The sequence below is a fragment of the Rhopilema esculentum genome, chromosome 9 (genome assembly GCF_057945365.1).
Source record: "Rhopilema esculentum isolate cy_ngs chromosome 9, ASM5794536v1, whole genome shotgun sequence".
In the NCBI taxonomy this organism is placed as follows: Eukaryota; Metazoa; Cnidaria; class Scyphozoa; order Rhizostomeae; family Rhizostomatidae; genus Rhopilema; species Rhopilema esculentum.
The window spans coordinates 2,848,020-2,866,773 of NC_142823.1; the positions used below are offsets into that span (position 1 = coordinate 2,848,020).

The following is an 18,754-nucleotide window of genomic DNA, read 5'->3' on the forward strand; positions in this document are numbered from 1 at the left end:
CTTGGACTTTAGGAGAGAATGCCTCTCTCTTTTCTAATCAGGGAATATAAATTAATGAGCTAGAATGATTTTTTCTCGTGCGTTATTTCATTATCTTACAATAGATATCATCAACTGAAATTGAAAGACGATGCTGACGAGCATTGTGGATAAGATCTCTATCAAAGTAAAACCCAAGCTTGACGAGAGAAATTAATTGATCATAAAAATCTTAAGGAATAGGACAAAATTTTAAAAATTTTACACAATATTGTACAATTTTCATTTTGAACAAAAACATATGTATATATGTCTGTATTGTTTACACATAGCATTACAGCAGCAACAACATTCCAAGTTCGCGTTACTCCTTGCGGTAAATCTAAGTACTATACAGAAGAAATCATTTGGATTCTTGCCTCGAAACAAGGCCAGAGCACATATTTAATCGCTATGCCCGCATTGTCCCTCCAAAAAGCAGAAACTACAACATAAACAGACAACTTGAGAGTTGCATGCTACTTCCTTAATTGTTTGCTATGTTCGATCTCTTCTTGGAATCCTCTACAATAGAAAACTCCTCCTCAGCCGTCGATTTTTCCGCTTTCTCTCCTCCGATTACCATCAGATCATCAGTGGTCGTTGATTTCATTGATCGGGTTTCCGGTTTGGCATCTTTTTTATTTTGAAGCTTGCTTCGCCTTTCTGCGTGAAACTTTTTCTTCTTTTTGTTTGTCTTCTTCGTTTGCTTTGACATTGCTTTCAAAGCACTCGTCATCGAGGGCCTTTTTAACATGGCATTATGAATTGCAGCTTTTACAAGCATTTGAGCCACATTTTTAAGCCCATTTGACTTGGCAAAATCTTTCATAACATTTTTGGCCGCTTTGTGAAAAATAGATTTTACTAACATGTGTACTGGTTGCTCCAAATCGGCATCTGCTTTCGTCGTGTGTTTTTTAACAGCAGCTCCTTCTTTAACTTTAGAAGGGACGTTACTTTTTGTAGCTTCGTTGTACTCATACCCCGTGTTGATGACGTCATTGTGTACATCATTTGTTTCAGCTTTAGAATCTTTGATCTGGGTCTTCTTCTCCTGTGTAGCGTCATTTGATTTGCTTTCACTGCTGGAATCTTTGTTTATATTAACGTTCACGTTCGAGGCTGACTCCTCCGAGGACGTATCTGTACCGATGCTTGAGTATGGATCAACCTTTCCTCTTGCAGACAATGTTTTGTTGCTCTTACCCTGATCTTCTGTAACAGTTGCATTTTCTGCGATATTGTTTCCAGCGGACGTATCCGTTGTATTAGCAGACGTGTTATCAGGAACTGCCTCTTTCACATCTGAACCTTCACTTGCAGTAGCATTATCAGCAGTCGAGGTTTCATTTTTAGCCTCGATATTATCTCTGCTTGCAGCAACTTTCTTGTGTGTGTTCATTTTAGAAACAGACATTTTCTTTGCTCGTTTTCCGCTAACTGTTCGTTTTCGCTGTTTCGAATCCTTCTTCGCCTTACTCCTTGCAATGAGAGAATCCCCGTGCGACGCATCAAAAGTCGGGACTGACAGTGATTCGCTCTCGATTGTTGCTCGATCAACTCCGCTCGCATCCTTGATTGATTCTTCGATGTCGTCTTGATACAAGGCAGACTCTTCAGATCCAGTGGCACGATGGAAATCCAGCTCAGGTTCTTTAGGGCTCATTGATGTTGAAAATCCATCTTGATCAACATTGTTACCTGATACATCCTTTAAAAGTTTTGCTGTGTCGTCTTGAATGTTTTGTATGCTCGGATAGTCGTACTGAGTTTCGACGTCAGATCGGAGATACGATCCACCCCATCCACCGTACTCACCGATGCCACCAAGTCCGCTCAACGAATTCAACCAGCCGTGACCTCCTATTGAGCCTCCACCGAAACCTCCCATTCCTTTGACGTCAGCTGTTAAATCGGAAATGATCAATTACAAGTCATGCTGCTAACGGATATGATTCATGGGAGACAAGATTGGCGAGAAAGAAAATCGCCCAGACAGTTACTTCATTGAACAGAGCACACTATTGTCTAGCCAATGACAAACTGATAGGACACCATACTGTTACGCATAATGCTTATTGACAATGATTCCGTCTTTATCATATCAGCCATTGAGACGATAATTCAGTCTGTTGAATATACTTGATAAAACTACTTTGACACATTTATTTTCTGTAGAACATTTTAAGATGAATAATCTGTGGTTTGTTAACGATGAATTCTGACAAAAGTGTGGAATCAGATAAACTTCATCAATAATTTAGATTAAGAACATGCAAAACATGAAAGAACATTATGAAAGTCAGATTATGGAAGTTTGTTAAGCCTACAACAGCATCAGTGGTAACCGAGGTTTCCCCAGGAGGGAGGGGGCATTTCCTGAGGCGCTCTAGCCCCCTTAACGCATCAAATCTTCCGAAAAACTTTATGCTTTTGCTGTTTTGTCGGAATTTGTAAAATGAGCAATACTTAGCCCCCAAAAACTCGACTCCCATTGCGCATCTAAACGCCTCCTTGTTCTAAGTTAACTGTCCTTGTTCAGCAGGGAAGGGTTTTTCACAACCAATAACCCTTTGGCAACAGGTATGTTGATTGAAAGTTCCTGACAGTTAACTTAGACAAAATTATATTGTAAAACGTTCTGTAGGTATAGAAGCTATGTTAAAGAAAAAGCGTCAAGTTAACCTCAATTAGCCTCAAGTACCTCGTACGAAACTTGTTCATTACTCGTAAGTTAACCAGTTATGGGTTCAACGTTGAATATGACTGAAATTCCTGATATCCCAAGGCACAAAAACAAAATCACCTCTAAAGACAGTAACTTAAAGGCAATCTGTCTCGCTATGGATTGGTTAACGAGAACAATAGCTGGAACAATAGCCTAAACACGATTCCAGCGCTCCACCATACTTTTTACAATGCGATAAATTGAAGGGGGGCTGGAAACAATAAAAATCCCTTTGTTCTTATAACCAATCAACGTCGTGACAGATTGCCTTTAACAGTTGCCTGATTGCCACGTTAAGCGTGAAATTTGGAGCTGCTGCTATCTGCAGCATAGAGGAGCATAAACAGACCTCAAATTGTGTGTCTCTTGTGGAAACAAAGGTTCAAATAAGCAAATGATTGTTATGTCAATAATGACATGTCCAATTTTTGCTATAAGTGAAAGACTGTAAGTTAAACAATTTTTAGTGGCACAGAAATTTGAATGGCCTTTAAAAAAGAAAAAAATTTTAAAGCATCGTTAAGCTTAATGATTGCCTTATTTTGACCCACAATGAGGTGTAGATATTTCCTAACTTAGAATTTCTGATCACTGTTCTGACGTTTTATAATAAACCATGACGAGTGACAGAAGAAACATTAATTCTGTTTTAAAATGTTTGCTTTTTGAAAGGTAATTTTGATAATACCGCGGACAATACTGTACTTATGTTGAAATAACATACCGATATGACTTTGTAAGATCGGCCCGACCATAGCTTCTAGCTTCAACTCGTCATCTTTGACGTGGACAAAGTAATCACTTGGCAGAGATGCGATCTTCTTCAAGTCATCTTCACTGGCCTGGTAGAAGTAAACAATTCTTATCAAAGGTCTGAGAAACCATAATTGCTTTTCATGTGATTTTATGTAGGACAGATTACATACTTACCGGCAGATATATTATACATTAAAAACATGGTAACCAAGAAGAAATACCATTATCAGAAACGTAAATAATAGGGGCATGTGGGGGCATGGTGCCCCCCTCAAAGTTTGGAAAATACAATTACAGTTGGAAAACTCAACAGATTAATTGGATTTTTTCCTCAAGACCAAACTTGTGAATTTTATATGTTAGGAATTTTGGAATTTTAAATGTAGATGCATTTATCTTATAAAAATTCACAGGGTGTTGCGGACCCATCCAGTAATCGTTTTCTATCGTGAAGCCCTGTATCAACTGGATCTTAAATTGCACCATTTCACCGTTATTTCTTTTGATGGGATTTAAGTTGAATTAAATCATTTTTAACAGGCAAGGTGAATTTTCGGATAAGAAAATTGAAACTTTACAATCAGTACTTAGCCTACAGTTTTGAAAAATTAATATCCTGTACTGATCTGAAAAATTTAAAGTAGGAACTTTTTAAGAAACTACAAGTAGATTGTTAGTTAGTTAATTAATTAGTTAGTTGATAAAAAATTAAGAATATTTCAGTACTAGAAATGTTCAACGCTTCTTATAAAAAACGAGTGTATGCTACGCTGCCCCTGTTGCTTGTGAACTTTGTGCCTGTGTCTTTAACTCCTTATCATAAATTGCTATGATAATGCTGCTGTGAAGGCAGAAAACATTACAGAAGCTGCAGCAGAAGAATTTGATCCAAGAAGAGTGTTTCATCTTACGAATCGGGCATATGCACTTGCTCTCAAATCACCCAATTCATTTGTAAAAAACGAAAGGGCATTTGGCCCTCTGAAAATTGATAAGAAATTCCTTTGATCAAAAACAAAGATGAAGGACTCAATTCCTTGATGCTTCTATATCTATATCGTATATGTTGCTGACACTTACGTCATTGTATATGTTGCTAACAATTTCCTAACATTACCGCCTGAAAAGGATGCAGTTATCTAAAGGGGTTATATTTTTTAACAAATACATAATGACTCTAGATAAACTGGACTCACGTCTTTTCCGTACCCAACCGCATACAATCTGACACCCATATTACGCAATGTTTTTGCCGGCTCTGCAATGCTACTAGCAGTCTTGCTTCCAGATATATAGACAGTGATGTTTATGGAACCTTGATGCCCAGATTTCTGGAAAACATCTGTGAGAGAGGCAAAAAAACAATTTTCTATATAGTTCTATGAAATGTCTGCAAGACAATACTAACGTGCAATTGGAGGGAGGATTTTGAGCTTCTTGTGTCATTCTTAATGGCGGTACTTCCATATCTTGAGTGGGGGGGGGGGGGGGTTGATCCTATCTCAAAATCAAGAAATTTTTCTCAATGATTTAATCAACGATTCAAAAAGCTACCGTACTTCATTTAGGCAGCAAAATACAGGCATCGAATCGTTTAAGAACAGGACATATCATGTGAGCTGCTCTGTGATATCCAATTTTCAGAACAGCAATATCTTTGTAGTCCAGTTAAATCTTCTGGAAAACTACAGAATGGTTGTTAATTCATTCAACTCTCGATCACCTAGTATGTGTCAAAAAATACAAGGCTGTAATAAGAGACAACTGTTTCTTAGGTTTTGTGTGCCAATACATAATAGGATAGCTCTGAATGACTCATCCCAGCGCTTACCTCTAACTTGTGCCAGTGCAGGGGCACCATCCGCAGCTCCACCTTTTCCGCATTCTAGTTCTTGAAGGGCTGCCTGAACTTTGCCAGGCTGGGATTTTCTTGATAAAACAAAAAAGAGCCTTTAAATTTCAACAAATCAATTGGGCAGTGACAATGAAGGATATTCGGTAGTGTCTCTCCAAGGATGGTCAAGTCTCGTGGTCTTTTCTTCTTTTATCAGAACATTGTCAATGTGGGCAAATAGCATATGTTCCTGGATACGAAATGTTCTACCGAAACAGAGGATGTATTTAATTCAACGTTAGCAGAGGATAGCTAGCCATACTTTTTTTACAACTATACAACATCGTTTACGGTTGTATTTCTCCCTACATATTAACCTTGTGCTAACCTAATATGGCACTTTTGCCTCTTAGGCTGTGAGGGCTGTAGTTTCTTTCAAAAACGTCACTCGCCACTGTTCTCAATTTCTCAAAGGTTGTCTGAAGCAAAATAAAACTCACTTGTTTAGGTTAAATTTCACTACACTCTTTCCACCGTAGGTAACAACAGCTACGTGGTCACCCCTCGTTCCGATGCTGAGGCCGCTTATAGCACGTCTTATAAGTGCTTTGATTGCATTTAGTTTTGTCTTCTCTCCTTGAGTGCAGTCCACCACAAATACAACATCAACTGCAATAGAAATTGACGGGTCATTCAGAGTGGATGCAACAAAAAAGCTACGTATATTGATTACGGCAGAGAGTGTATTCTGTAGCAGACTGCTATAGTTTTCAAGGTTCTATCTTTCGTTATCTTTCTCGCATGACAAACAAATTTAGACATGAAAAACAATCAATTCAGAAAATTCAGAGATGAGTCAAAATTTATCTGCGAAAAGCATTTGGTGTGCTAAATGCAGGTATTACTTTTTATAACTAATGTCGTGAAAGAAATATCCTTGATGATAATGTTCTTTTATTTAACCAAAAACCTTCATGTGTGCCGGACTGGCCACAGGTAAATATGCTTAGGCGAAAAAGGTACATTTCGAAAGTGGGTGTGTTGAAGCCTCAATTTCTACATAATTCTCACAAATTTGACATGCTAAGATTTCTATTTAACATGCCCTGCAAATTGTGTACAATGTTTGTCTTAGTATACCAACTTAGCATATTTTTAGTTGCATGCACTCGAACTGTAGAATTACGGACCTACTCATGAAGAACTGGGGGTGTCACATACTCTACACCACCCCCTCTCTCAACCCCGCTAGCTACGCCCCTAGAGACTGTAGATACAAAGCTTCTTTATTGCTGCATATAGACAGGACCAGATGATATCATAATTGTGACGGCTATTTATGAAAATAACAAACAAGTTCTAAACGCAATGACCAACTCAGTATCTGGAGAATATCAAGCAAAAATGATGGAATACTATTGCCGAAGTGGGGCACAGAATTCATTAATCATTAGAAGCAAATGACTTGTGGAAGAGCCTCCCTTTCATCATTAGAATCATGAAATCAAAATCAATACTCAGTTTGATCATCAATGGGGGATTATGGGATAGAAGTTTCTTTCTTACCGTTGCAACTGATGGGAGGGAAAACTGGAGCAACATCTTTGATCATCTTCTCATAGTCCTCTGTGATATATGAGAACCATTCATCCTTGTCAGAAACTATTCCCTTTATTTGTTCCATCTTCAAATTTGGCTTTGGCCCTGTAAAAACAAGTTGCAATGGTTTCTGGAAAAATCGGTAAACTTTAGAGTTTGCACTTATGGATATGGGAGTGGAAGAATGCCAGAGTCTTCATCAATTTTTGCATTGATGCTTGGTCCATAAATTTCTCAACAGAAATTTAAAAGTAAGACACCTGTGAAGTGTCTGTGAAGTAGATAGAAGATATGCAAATACACAACAGTGTTGAAACTATTAAAGAAATACTAGACCCGAATAAAGACATGAACTAACCGACAAAGTAGATTGAGACTGCTGCATCTCTAAGCGCCTGGGCATATTCATTGAAGGAATCACCCGCAGCACCATCTGAAAGAACAACCAAAATCTTGTGCTTTTCGTCTCTGCCCGATACATCAAACAGGTCCGTTTTGGCAACTTTTAGGCCATCGCCGAGTTTTCGTCCATCCTTTTTCTCGAATTTGTTTTTCGCGTCTTTGAGAGCATGTGCCACTGCTGGATTGCTAAGGTACCTTGATATAACAAACAATAATTAGGATGTATTGTGAATAATATCATAATATTTTATGCCTGACTGGATGTTTGTGCAAAAGGTATAATTTATTTTAGATATGCGAAGAGCTTATGTAAAGCAAAAACAGAAGGAAAAGTCCAGTCTTGAAGAGAATTTGAGAATGTACAAAGTAAACATCCTGTGCAACATGTTCCATAATCAGTGAAACAAGAGGCCTGTCTTTCAGTAAAACCTTTTTAAACATTTTCTGATAAGACCTCCTTGTTCTTTTAATACCGCCACACATCCAAAGCACACTGTCTCTCTCAATCTGGAACCTTTTTTTAACAGGAATAAGATATTTTATTAAGCCCAGGGGTGGAGGGGGGCGCGTCTGATGTTTCGGCTTACAATCACAGAAGCAGTTGAACTTTGATTCAATAATGATACTATCAAAAATATTAAAAAATAATCACGTAAATGCTTATTATTGTATGCAATCGATACTTACTTATCAAAGCCAAACACAAGTTCTCCTTTTTCTGCAAATTTCACCAAAGCTATTCTGCTTCCAGATTCGGAAATCTGGATTTTATGCAGAACAGCATTTATAAAGTCGATGAACTTTTCAAAATTGTTCTTGTCAGTAGATCCATCAACCAAAAATGCGATATCAATCGCCTGGCGACAAACTAGAATAAAATAAAAGTTGTTACTGTTTTACAATATCAAAGAATAATTTTAGTTATAGATATTTAAGATATGAATTTAGAGATGATAGATTTCTGTACCATGCAATTATCAAACAAGAAAGGTTTGAAGAAAGATGATGGTGACATGTCTTGGCATCAAAGTCAAGAAGATGACCAAATGAATTGAAAGGTTTGATTTAGATAAACAGTTAAATAAAATACCTTGCTACTATTAAATATTTCTACATAGGACAGAATCACTAAAAGCATGTTCAATTGGATGAGATATGGCCAGTAAAAGACTTTATGTTTGCTAAGGGACTACCGTCTACCGTACTTTTGACTTGGCTCACAAATTAATGAACAAAGACCAAATTACAGTGATATGATGCGGAAAGAGCCTTGCATTGGTGTTTGTAGTTTTTTTAGGACACTGAGAAGCTATGCTTATCGTGCATTCCTCGACCATTCTCTAAATGTGACCACAACTCTCGATTCCTACGCCTGGAGTGAGAGCTGGCAACTGTCCTCATTCTGAGTGAAAATTTTGTCATGAAAGGTAAGAGGATGTGAGTAATGAGAGACTCGAACAAGAGTTATTGTTGTTGTGACTAGTGAGCGAGAGAGAGAGAAGGAAGTTGAAGTGGAGATATAGGTTGGATAGGTAGCAGAAGATGTTCTAAAGTTAAGTTGGAGAATATTGAAGAAGAAGAGAAACTGAAATTTGCTTTCCTTCTTGCATGCTTCGTTACAAGGGACTCCAACCACAGACTCTTGGATCTGTAACCCGCAACCCTAACTATAACATATATTTTAAGGTGTTTTATAATGCTCTGTAAGGCACGTGGCCCAAATGCAAAAATACCAAAAAGAGGATACGTTGTCAGACGAGGTTACTGACTCCAGACGAGGCCTACCTCCACGATGCACACCGTGGCCACCAATGCCAACATGAAGACCAGGCCAACTAGTACCATGATGCCAATGACTGCCATCGTATCCTAACTTCTTCAGGTATGACTTGTCAAATCCAAGCCGTAATGCCTCGTTGTTGGTTAACACATTGCCGACGTAATGAGGAAATGCGTCAAGACTATAATGTTGATCGTTATCAGCCCACGATCCGTGTCCGTTGTAATACTGACGTGGATGCATGCCGTCTTCCAAACCGAAATTGTGCCCGATATGCTCTCCAAGATCTTCGTATAAGCCGTGCTCTAAAGAACAACAGTATATTTTGACTTAAGCAAACCTTGGCACAAAAACGTGGTAGCCATTCCTATCCTTCAGACAATGGCTTCGTCATTCTAGCTTTGTTTCTCTCCAATTCAACCTTTTTGAAATTTTCTAAAAGAGCTTTAAGAAAAAACAAAACTTAAGACTAAAGGGTGGAAAAGGGTATAAAAAACCGGGGAAAAATACTGGACGGGTACAAAAATCGGAGGAAAGTTTATTTGGGGGAAATATTAAGTGACTTTGCGGTGCCAAAAAACTTATATTAGAGGAGGTGTTATAGAGCAGTGGCAGATATCGTGTATACTTACCATTGTAAGGTATCGGGCTGGCAGACAAATGAATTGGGTGCGTATCAAGTGACAAATGGTGCGAATGCTTAGCGGCATGGGTGTACGAGCTTTCATCGGGAATGCTGTATCGATCACTCAGATCAGCTGGAATGATGTCATCTTCTGAAACTCCGGCTTGTGTTGGAGCACCTTAAATGTATATATTGAACAAAATTAATAGAAACAGCTACCTCTGAAGAGTTTAATGGAATATCAATTGCTTTTGGGTGTGAGGGCAGAGAGATATTGGAAGAGCGTATAGTCTGGTTTGAAAGTACGGTGCAATTTGAACAGGGTTTATCGCAAAGACCATAAACAGAAAAAGTTTATCGCATAGACCGGGATATCAAATTGTAAAGAAACGCTCTAAGTGCTGACAAACAAAATATATGGTCACACATACGTGTCTCAAGAGGCACAAGTAAGGTGACAACCTGAATTGGCTTATTCATTACAATACGACCAAATTTTTGATCAAAAGATGTATTCCTTTTTCATCAAAATATTAGAAAATATAATCTAATGGAAAAACGAAACATTCCACTTTCATTGCTATTAATTTTTGTTATTTTCCTTAGTAATTTACAGTTAAAAGTTGTTTTTTCTTGGCACGTATATTTCTGTTATTAGATATTATCTTGTCGCTAATAATTTCTTTTAAAACCTTAATTTAAATATTTTCTTTCACTCAAACTTAAATCGTAATCATACCGTTAGAAAATTGGGAAATATCTCTATTCTCAAACTCAGAAAATAAACAAGTTATTTACAATGATGCCATATTGCAAAAGGGGAGAAAGGTAGCCTCGATACTATTGTCAACATAACACTACAATTCAACCTTAACATGCAAATACGGTAAAATACAATCAACACAAAATTTAATCTTTCACGATACAAACCATGATAGCAAAAACAAAAGAAATCAGTTATACTATTGCTTCAATCCCGGCCAAAACGTTATTGAACTGGAGAAAAAACAGATAAGATGGGAATTTTACCCTAAAAATTTTTTTTTAAAAATGCTGCAATTTGCCAGCAAGTCAAATAACTTTTGGCCAGGACTGTAGAAATGTAACAAAACTATGGTCTCGAAGGCTGACAGGGAATGTAGATGCATGCAGGCGGCATTAATAGAACCAATAAACACGTGAGTGGCATTACGCGAAATGATTGGCCAGTTTTTGATAGACAGGTGGCTTAGGCCAGTTTTGCATCTGTCGTTGCCTTGAAAGGCAGAAGTGGAACAAGTTAGTGAAAGATATAGAAAGAATAGAGCGCTTACGAGGTTATTGAAAGATTAGTAATTAATAATCTAAAGACAGTAAAAGGCAATCGACAAGCCACCTGTCAATCAAGAATAGCCAATCAATGACTGTGTTAGTGGAATCACGCTTACTGGTTGGTCAATTCTTGATTGAAAGATACCTCAAGCCCATTTAGTATCTGGCGATTGCCTTTAGGCAAGAAATAAGTCTTCCTTTTCAGAAGCTATATACGGAGAAAATATCACACACTTTCCTGCTGTGAACCAATTAAAATTCAGCGACGAAAAGAAAATGAGGGGCGAAGGATGAAGTTTTATTAATTAAAAATTCAAAATAAACAACTTAGATAATGATGAAACATACTATTGTGAATACATAAAGAACATAAAATTCAGCGACAAAAAGAAAATGAGGGGCGAAGGATGAAGTTTTATTAATTAAAAATTCAAAATAAACAACTTAGATAATGATGAAACATACTATTGTGAATACATAAAGAACTATAAAAATCCTGAATTTATAGAAAATAAGTAATATTTTATATTACGATAGTTAATATATTAAATGAGGCAATAATATATTAAATGTAAATTGATAGAAATCATATCAAATAGCTGCTAAGGTGACAAAAATAATTTGAAACTGTCAAAATAAACAAAAAATACCTGAAACTGGTGGAATTACCGCACCGATAGACCCGTAGGGATCTCCAAAAGATGCACTAGTGATAATGCCCCTCTTTAAGTCTAAAATAACAAATGACAAAATAAAGAAACCCGTTGCCAGTAATTAACCCGTTGCCAGTAATTAACCCGTTGCATCGAGAGAAGCCAGTCATATAATGGTGAAAAAATTAAAAAAGGGTGACCTGTTCCTTGAAAAATGTCGAGAAAACTGTTAGAGCACTTCCCAGAGTTTTCAGCTAGGAACTCGAGCCGAGCCTAATTTCTTTAAAAAGAACTAAAAGGAGCTAAAAGGGGATAAAAGGAGCAATTGGTCCCTCAATGTAAATACAGCATTCGTGCAAACTCTACGGATGTGACATCGAGGGACAAACCTCAAGGCACAACAAATTTGACCAATCAATAAAGAAGTGCATTGAGTTTACATATCAAATAAAGAAACTATAGGTAGCCTCGTAATCGAAGAAAAACATTGAGAAATCATGACATTGAGAAATCATGACAGCTTTTAACTGAAGCTAAAAACTGGCATAAAATTTTAGACTCAAGTGACAAAATGTTTCAAACATACCACTAGCTCTTTGGAAGAAAAGCCAGAGCTCTCTTACGTTTTCTTACGAAGAAAATCAGAGTGTAGTTGTGATTCAGCGGTAGCCGACATATAATTCAGTAGAGAATAATTATGCTAAAATATATACGCTAAAGCTGCAAAACAGACGTTTTCCTTTTGCACTTCTGATCCACAATGCAAACTACTCAACAATCACGGACAAATCTGCTTAGGAATATTTTTTTGAATCTGTCATGAACATTTCATAAAAAGATTTTAAAAGCATGTTTGGGTACCTTTTAAGTTTAATTTTTTCTCTTTTTGAGCCCTTTTGCTGTGCGTGCTAACAAATAAGTGTGTTTTAAATGCATGCCGGTGAAATGAGTGGGCCTAAATTCCCTTGATTTTCTACTCTTCGAAATCAAGATGTCTCTCTCTGCAGTGATCAGGGAATGCTCAATATTTTTGTTTTGACTTCTTGCTATGATTGATTGCATGATTTAGAAATATATTTTGATTGGATAACATAGGTACCCTCATCGTATGGCACGATTTTGAGTTCCCCCAACATTCCTGGACGAAGTATATTGCACGTTCGCATGGGCAATGCCGGACAGCTAATGAGATGATTCCCTGAAAATGGCGTGGCCAGAAAATTTTGATAAAACCCATACTGATGGAATAAATAAGCAATATTCCTGGCAAGAGAAGGCAGTTTTCCGGGTTTAATATTGTTTTTTGCAAGATAACAATGAATAACACGAGTTCGGATAGAATCCCGACTCCGTCAGAGCTCATTATTATCAAACCTTTGATTATACATGTTTTCGACTAATAAAGACATTTATCAGGAAAATATCACCATTTCCCACCCTAGAATAAAACTCTTGCATTATCCCTGGCCTTATATCGTATTCTTATTTAGATTGCCAAAACTGTGTTCAGTGGCGAAGCTAGCCAAAAATTGTTGGTCCTGCTATATGGACAGGGCCACGCCCTTATTAAATTGGAAAAGCCTATGGACAAAATTTCTATTTTGCAGATGAATTTTTTCTTAAATTCAGTAATGACTGCCATCGTATCCTAACTTCTTCAGGTATGACTTGTCAAATCCAAGCCGTAATGCCTCGTTGTTGGTTAACACATTGCCGACGTAATGAGGAAATGCGTCAAGACTATAATGTTGATCGTTATCAGCCCACGATCCGTGTCCGTTGTAATACTGACGTGGATGCATGCCGTCTTCCAAACCGAAATTGTGCCCGATATGCTCTCCAAGATCTTCGTATAAGCCGTGCTCTAAAGAACAACAGTATATTTTGACTTAAGCAAACCTTGGCACAAAAACGTGGTAGCCATTCCTATCCTTCAGACAATGGCTTCGTCATTCTAGCTTTGTTTCTCTCCAATTCAACCTTTTTGAAATTTTCTAAAAGAGCTTTAAGAAAAAACAAAACTTAAGACTAAAGGGTGGAAAAGGGTATAAAAAACCGGGGAAAAATACTGGACGGGTACAAAAATCGGAGGAAAGTTTATTTGGGGGAAATATTAAGTGACTTTGCGGTGCCAAAAAACTTATATTAGAGGAGGTGTTATAGAGCAGTGGCAGATATCGTGTATACTTACCATTGTAAGGTATCGGGCTGGCAGACAAGTGAATTGGGTGCGTATCAAGTGACAAATGGTGCGAATGCTTAGCGGCATGGGTGTACGAGCTTTCATCGGGAATGCTGTATCGATCACTCAGATCAGCTGGAATGATGTCATCTTCTGAAACTCCGGCTTGTGTTGGAGCACCTTAAATGTATATATTGAACAAAATTAATAGAAACAGCTACCTCTGAAGAGTTTAATGGAATATCAATTGCTTTTGGGTGTGAGGGCAGAGAGATATTGGAAGAGCGTATAGTCTGGTTTGAAAGTACGGTGCAATTTGAACAGGGTTTATCGCAAAGACCATAAACAGAAAAAGTTTATCGCATAGACCGGGATATCAAATTGTAAAGAAACGCTCTAAGTGCTGACAAACAAAATATATGGTCACACATACGTGTCTCAAGAGGCACAAGTAAGGTGACAACCTGAATTGGCTTATTCATTACAATACGACCAAATTTTTGATCAAAAGATGTATTCCTTTTTCATCAAAATATTAGAAAATATAATCTAATGGAAAAACGAAACATTCCACTTTCATTGCTATTAATTTTTGTTATTTTCCTTAGTAATTTACAGTTAAAAGTTGTTTTTTCTTGGCACGTATATTTCTGTTATTAGATATTATCTTGTCGCTAATAATTTCTTTTAAAACCTTAATTTAAATATTTTCTTTCACTCAAACTTAAATCGTAATCATACCGTTAGAAAATTGGGAAATATCTCTATTCTCAAACTCAGAAAATAAACAAGTTATTTACAATGATGCCATATTGCAAAAGGGGAGAAAGGTAGCCTCGATACTATTGTCAACATAACACTACAATTCAACCTTAACATGCAAATACGGTAAAATACAATCAACACAAAATTTAATCTTTCACGATACAAACCATGATAGCAAAAACAAAAGAAATCAGTTATACTATTGCTTCAATCCCGGCCAAAACGTTATTGGACTGGAGAAAAAACAGATAAGATGGGAATTTTACCCTAAAAATTTTTTTTTAAAAATGCTGCAATTTGCCAGCAAGTCAAATAACTTTTGGCCAGGACTGTAGAAATGTAACAAAACTATGGTCTCGAAGGCTGACAGGGAATGTAGATGCATGCAGGCGGCATTAATAGAACCAATAAACACGTGAGTGGCATTACGCGAAATGATTGGCCAGTTTTTGATAGACAGGTGGCTTAGGCCAGTTTTGCATCTGTCGTTGCCTTGAAAGGCAGAAGTGGAACAAGTTAGTGAAAGATATAGAAAGAATAGAGCGCTTACGAGGTTATTGAAAGATTAGTAATTAATAATCTAAAGACAGTAAAAGGCAATCGACAAGCCACCTGTCAATCAAGAATAGCCAATCAATGACTGTGTTAGTGGAATCACGCTTACTGGTTGGTCAATTCTTGATTGAAAGATACCTCAAGCCCATTTAGTATCTGGCGATTGCCTTTAGGCAAGAAATAAGTCTTCCTTTTCAGAAGCTATATACGGAGAAAATATCACACACTTTCCTGCTGTGAACCAATTAAAATTCAGCGACGAAAAGAAAATGAGGGGCGAAGGATGAAGTTTTATTAATTAAAAATTCAAAATAAACAACTTAGATAATGATGAAACATACTATTGTGAATACATAAAGAACATAAAATTCAGCGACAAAAAGAAAATGAGGGGCGAAGGATGAAGTTTTATTAATTAAAAATTCAAAATAAACAACTTAGATAATGATGAAACATACTATTGTGAATACATAAAGAACTATAAAAATCCTGAATTTATAGAAAATAAGTAATATTTTATATTACGATAGTTAATATATTAAATGAGGCAATAATATATTAAATGTAAATTGATAGAAATCATATCAAATAGCTGCTAAGGTGACAAAAATAATTTGAAACTGTCAAAATAAACAAAAAATACCTGAAACTGGTGGAATTACCGCACCGATAGACCCGTAGGGATCTCCAAAAGATGCACTAGTGATAATGCCCCTCTTTAAGTCTAAAATAACAAATGACAAAATAAAGAAACCCGTTGCCAGTAATTAACCCGTTGCCAGTAATTAACCCGTTGCATCGAGAGAAGCCAGTCATATAATGGTGAAAAAATTAAAAAAGGGTGACCTGTTCCTTGAAAAATGTCGAGAAAACTGTTAGAGCACTTCCCAGAGTTTTCAGCTAGGAACTCGAGCCGAGCCTAATTTCTTTAAAAAGAACTAAAAGGAGCTAAAAGGGGATAAAAGGAGCAATTGGTCCCTCAATGTAAATACAGCATTCGTGCAAACTCTACGGATGTGACATCGAGGGACAAACCTCAAGGCACAACAAATTTGACCAATCAATAAAGAAGTGCATTGAGTTTACATATCAAATAAAGAAACTATAGGTAGCCTCGTAATCGAAGAAAAACATTGAGAAATCATGACATTGAGAAATCATGACAGCTTTTAACTGAAGCTAAAAACTGGCATAAAATTTTAGACTCAAGTGACAAAATGTTTCAAACATACCACTAGCTCTTTGGAAGAAAAGCCAGAGCTCTCTTACGTTTTCTTACGAAGAAAATCAGAGTGTAGTTGTGATTCAGCGGTAGCCGACATATAATTCAGTAGAGAATAATTATGCTAAAATATATACGCTAAAGCTGCAAAACAGACGTTTTCCTTTTGCACTTCTGATCCACAATGCAAACTACTCAACAATCACGGACAAATCTGCTTAGGAATATTTTTTTGAATCTGTCATGAACATTTCATAAAAAGATTTTAAAAGCATGTTTGGGTACCTTTTAAGTTTAATTTTTTCTCTTTTTGAGCCCTTTTGCTGTGCGTGCTAACAAATAAGTGTGTTTTAAATGCATGCCGGTGAAATGAGTGGGCCTAAATTCCCTTGATTTTCTACTCTTCGAAATCAAGATGTCTCTCTCTGCAGTGATCAGGGAATGCTCAATATTTTTGTTTTGACTTCTTGCTATGATTGATTGCATGATTTAGAAATATATTTTGATTGGATAACATAGGTACCCTCATCGTATGGCACGATTTTGAGTTCCCCCAACATTCCTGGACGAAGTATATTGCACGTTCGCATGGGCAATGCCGGACAGCTAATGAGATGATTCCCTGAAAATGGCGTGGCCAGAAAATTTTGATAAAACCCATACTGATGGAATAAATAAGCAATATTCCTGGCAAGAGAAGGCAGTTTTCCGGGTTTAATATTGTTTTTTGCAAGATAACAATGAATAACACGAGTTCGGATAGAATCCCGACTCCGTCAGAGCTCATTATTATCAAACCTTTGATTATACATGTTTTCGACTAATAAAGACATTTATCAGGAAAATATCACCATTTCCCACCCTAGAATAAAACTCTTGCATTATCCCTGGCCTTATATCGTATTCTTATTTAGATTGCCAAAACTGTGTTCAGTGGCGAAGCTAGCCAAAAATTGTTGGTCCTGCTATATGGACAGGGCCACGCCCTTATTAAATTGGAAAAGCCTATGGACAAAATTTCTATTTTGCAGATGAATTTTTTCTTAAATTCAGTAAAAAGCAAATTTTAAATCGATGTCTATCTTTTGAAAAATAAACCCATAATTAAAGACGTGCTTTAGGGTGCTTACTTTTCAAACAAATCTATGCTAAATTGTAGTAAGCCTCTACAGCTGAAGTAAAAGTTCAAATTGGTGATAACTAAATTTGACGATAAAAGGGGGTAGGGGTGGCATTTGAAGTTGCATATCATATATTTGTGGTATTCCAGATTTTTATCTTATAAACCTGACCAATCTGGATACTCTATTAAAATAATTTTAATAAACAACAGAGTTTAAAGTCTGTAGGGGCAAGTTCACATATTCTGCAGAACAATTATTCTGCAGCTGATAAAGAGAGATACAATCGAATAATGTGTCGCATTATCAATGAAAACAACTTTATTAGATAAACCATTAGACGAGAAAACAATTCAGGTAGAAAAATGCAAGTACCGCTGAAATTGGTTTATTCTCCAACTCAAAACTTTCAATCACACAGCAGTAAATTCAATTATGCCTTCATCGTCCTTGTCCAAGTCTAAGAAAATTTTTATTTAGGCCACCATGATATACCGTGCCTCAAACGATCGTACAAAGGCCGAAATCAGAGTGCCTCATACAGCCAATTTTTGTTGTTTACCATTTCTTTCTTGCGAACTTTGGACTCTGTCTTGTTACAAATAAAATTTATGCAGCTCAAGTGAGGCAAGTTTTGCTGTCAATAATAATATCATTGGTATTGCCAAAGCAAGCAGAAAATCCGCATTCACATCGCCTCGCCATAATACTTGAACTGGCCTCCTTGCTAGTGTCTCATAGCAGAACGAGAATGCACAGGGCAATTCTTGCAGTCCTGCTCTCAGAAATAGCAGGACCAAAGGTTTTCAAAACAATGCTCTTTGACCTACGTAGGTAAACCCTCGACCAATCAAATCACAACTGCTTACGAAATGTTATGATGGTCATTTCGATGAGGTCCTGCTCCCGAGATTGAGCAGGACTGCTCTTTGTTCTAGACTATTGTGAAGCAGGGCTAAATTCACAAAAGCCCATTGTAAAGCAGGACCAAACATAGGGTATCATAGTTATGAGCAGGACCGAAATACAGGGCTGCCGTAGAAGAGAACAGGACCTTGAGATTAGCACGGGATGCCTGTATCAGCTGGCGGAACTGGGGACTTTTTATCAAATAAAATTTGAAACTTCCTTTTTGCAAAGAAGAAATTGTTTATTGTTTACAGTAAACCTTATCTTTGGAAATTCTTGGTCCTGCTCAGC

At 37.0% G+C, this 18,754-nt stretch overlaps 1 protein-coding gene across 1 annotated transcript; it reads right to left on the reverse strand.

The window, feature by feature from the left end:
* Nucleotides 1-179: 179 nt before the first annotated feature.
* Nucleotides 180-11,859, reverse strand: LOC135688921 (uncharacterized). Its single transcript, XM_065205984.2, has 11 exons — nucleotides 11,707-11,859; nucleotides 9,753-9,923; nucleotides 9,126-9,425; nucleotides 8,028-8,208; nucleotides 7,297-7,535; nucleotides 6,906-7,043; nucleotides 5,840-6,008; nucleotides 5,337-5,434; nucleotides 4,702-4,847; nucleotides 3,474-3,591; nucleotides 180-1,926 (listed from the first exon to the last, which is right to left on the reverse strand). The coding sequence occupies exons 3-11, from the start codon at nucleotides 9,361-9,363 to the stop codon at nucleotides 506-508; spliced, it is 2,748 nt and encodes a 915-aa protein (XP_065062056.2). The 5' UTR covers nucleotides 9,364-9,425; nucleotides 9,753-9,923; nucleotides 11,707-11,859; the 3' UTR covers nucleotides 180-505.
* Between the last annotated feature and the right edge of the window lie 6,895 nt (nucleotides 11,860-18,754).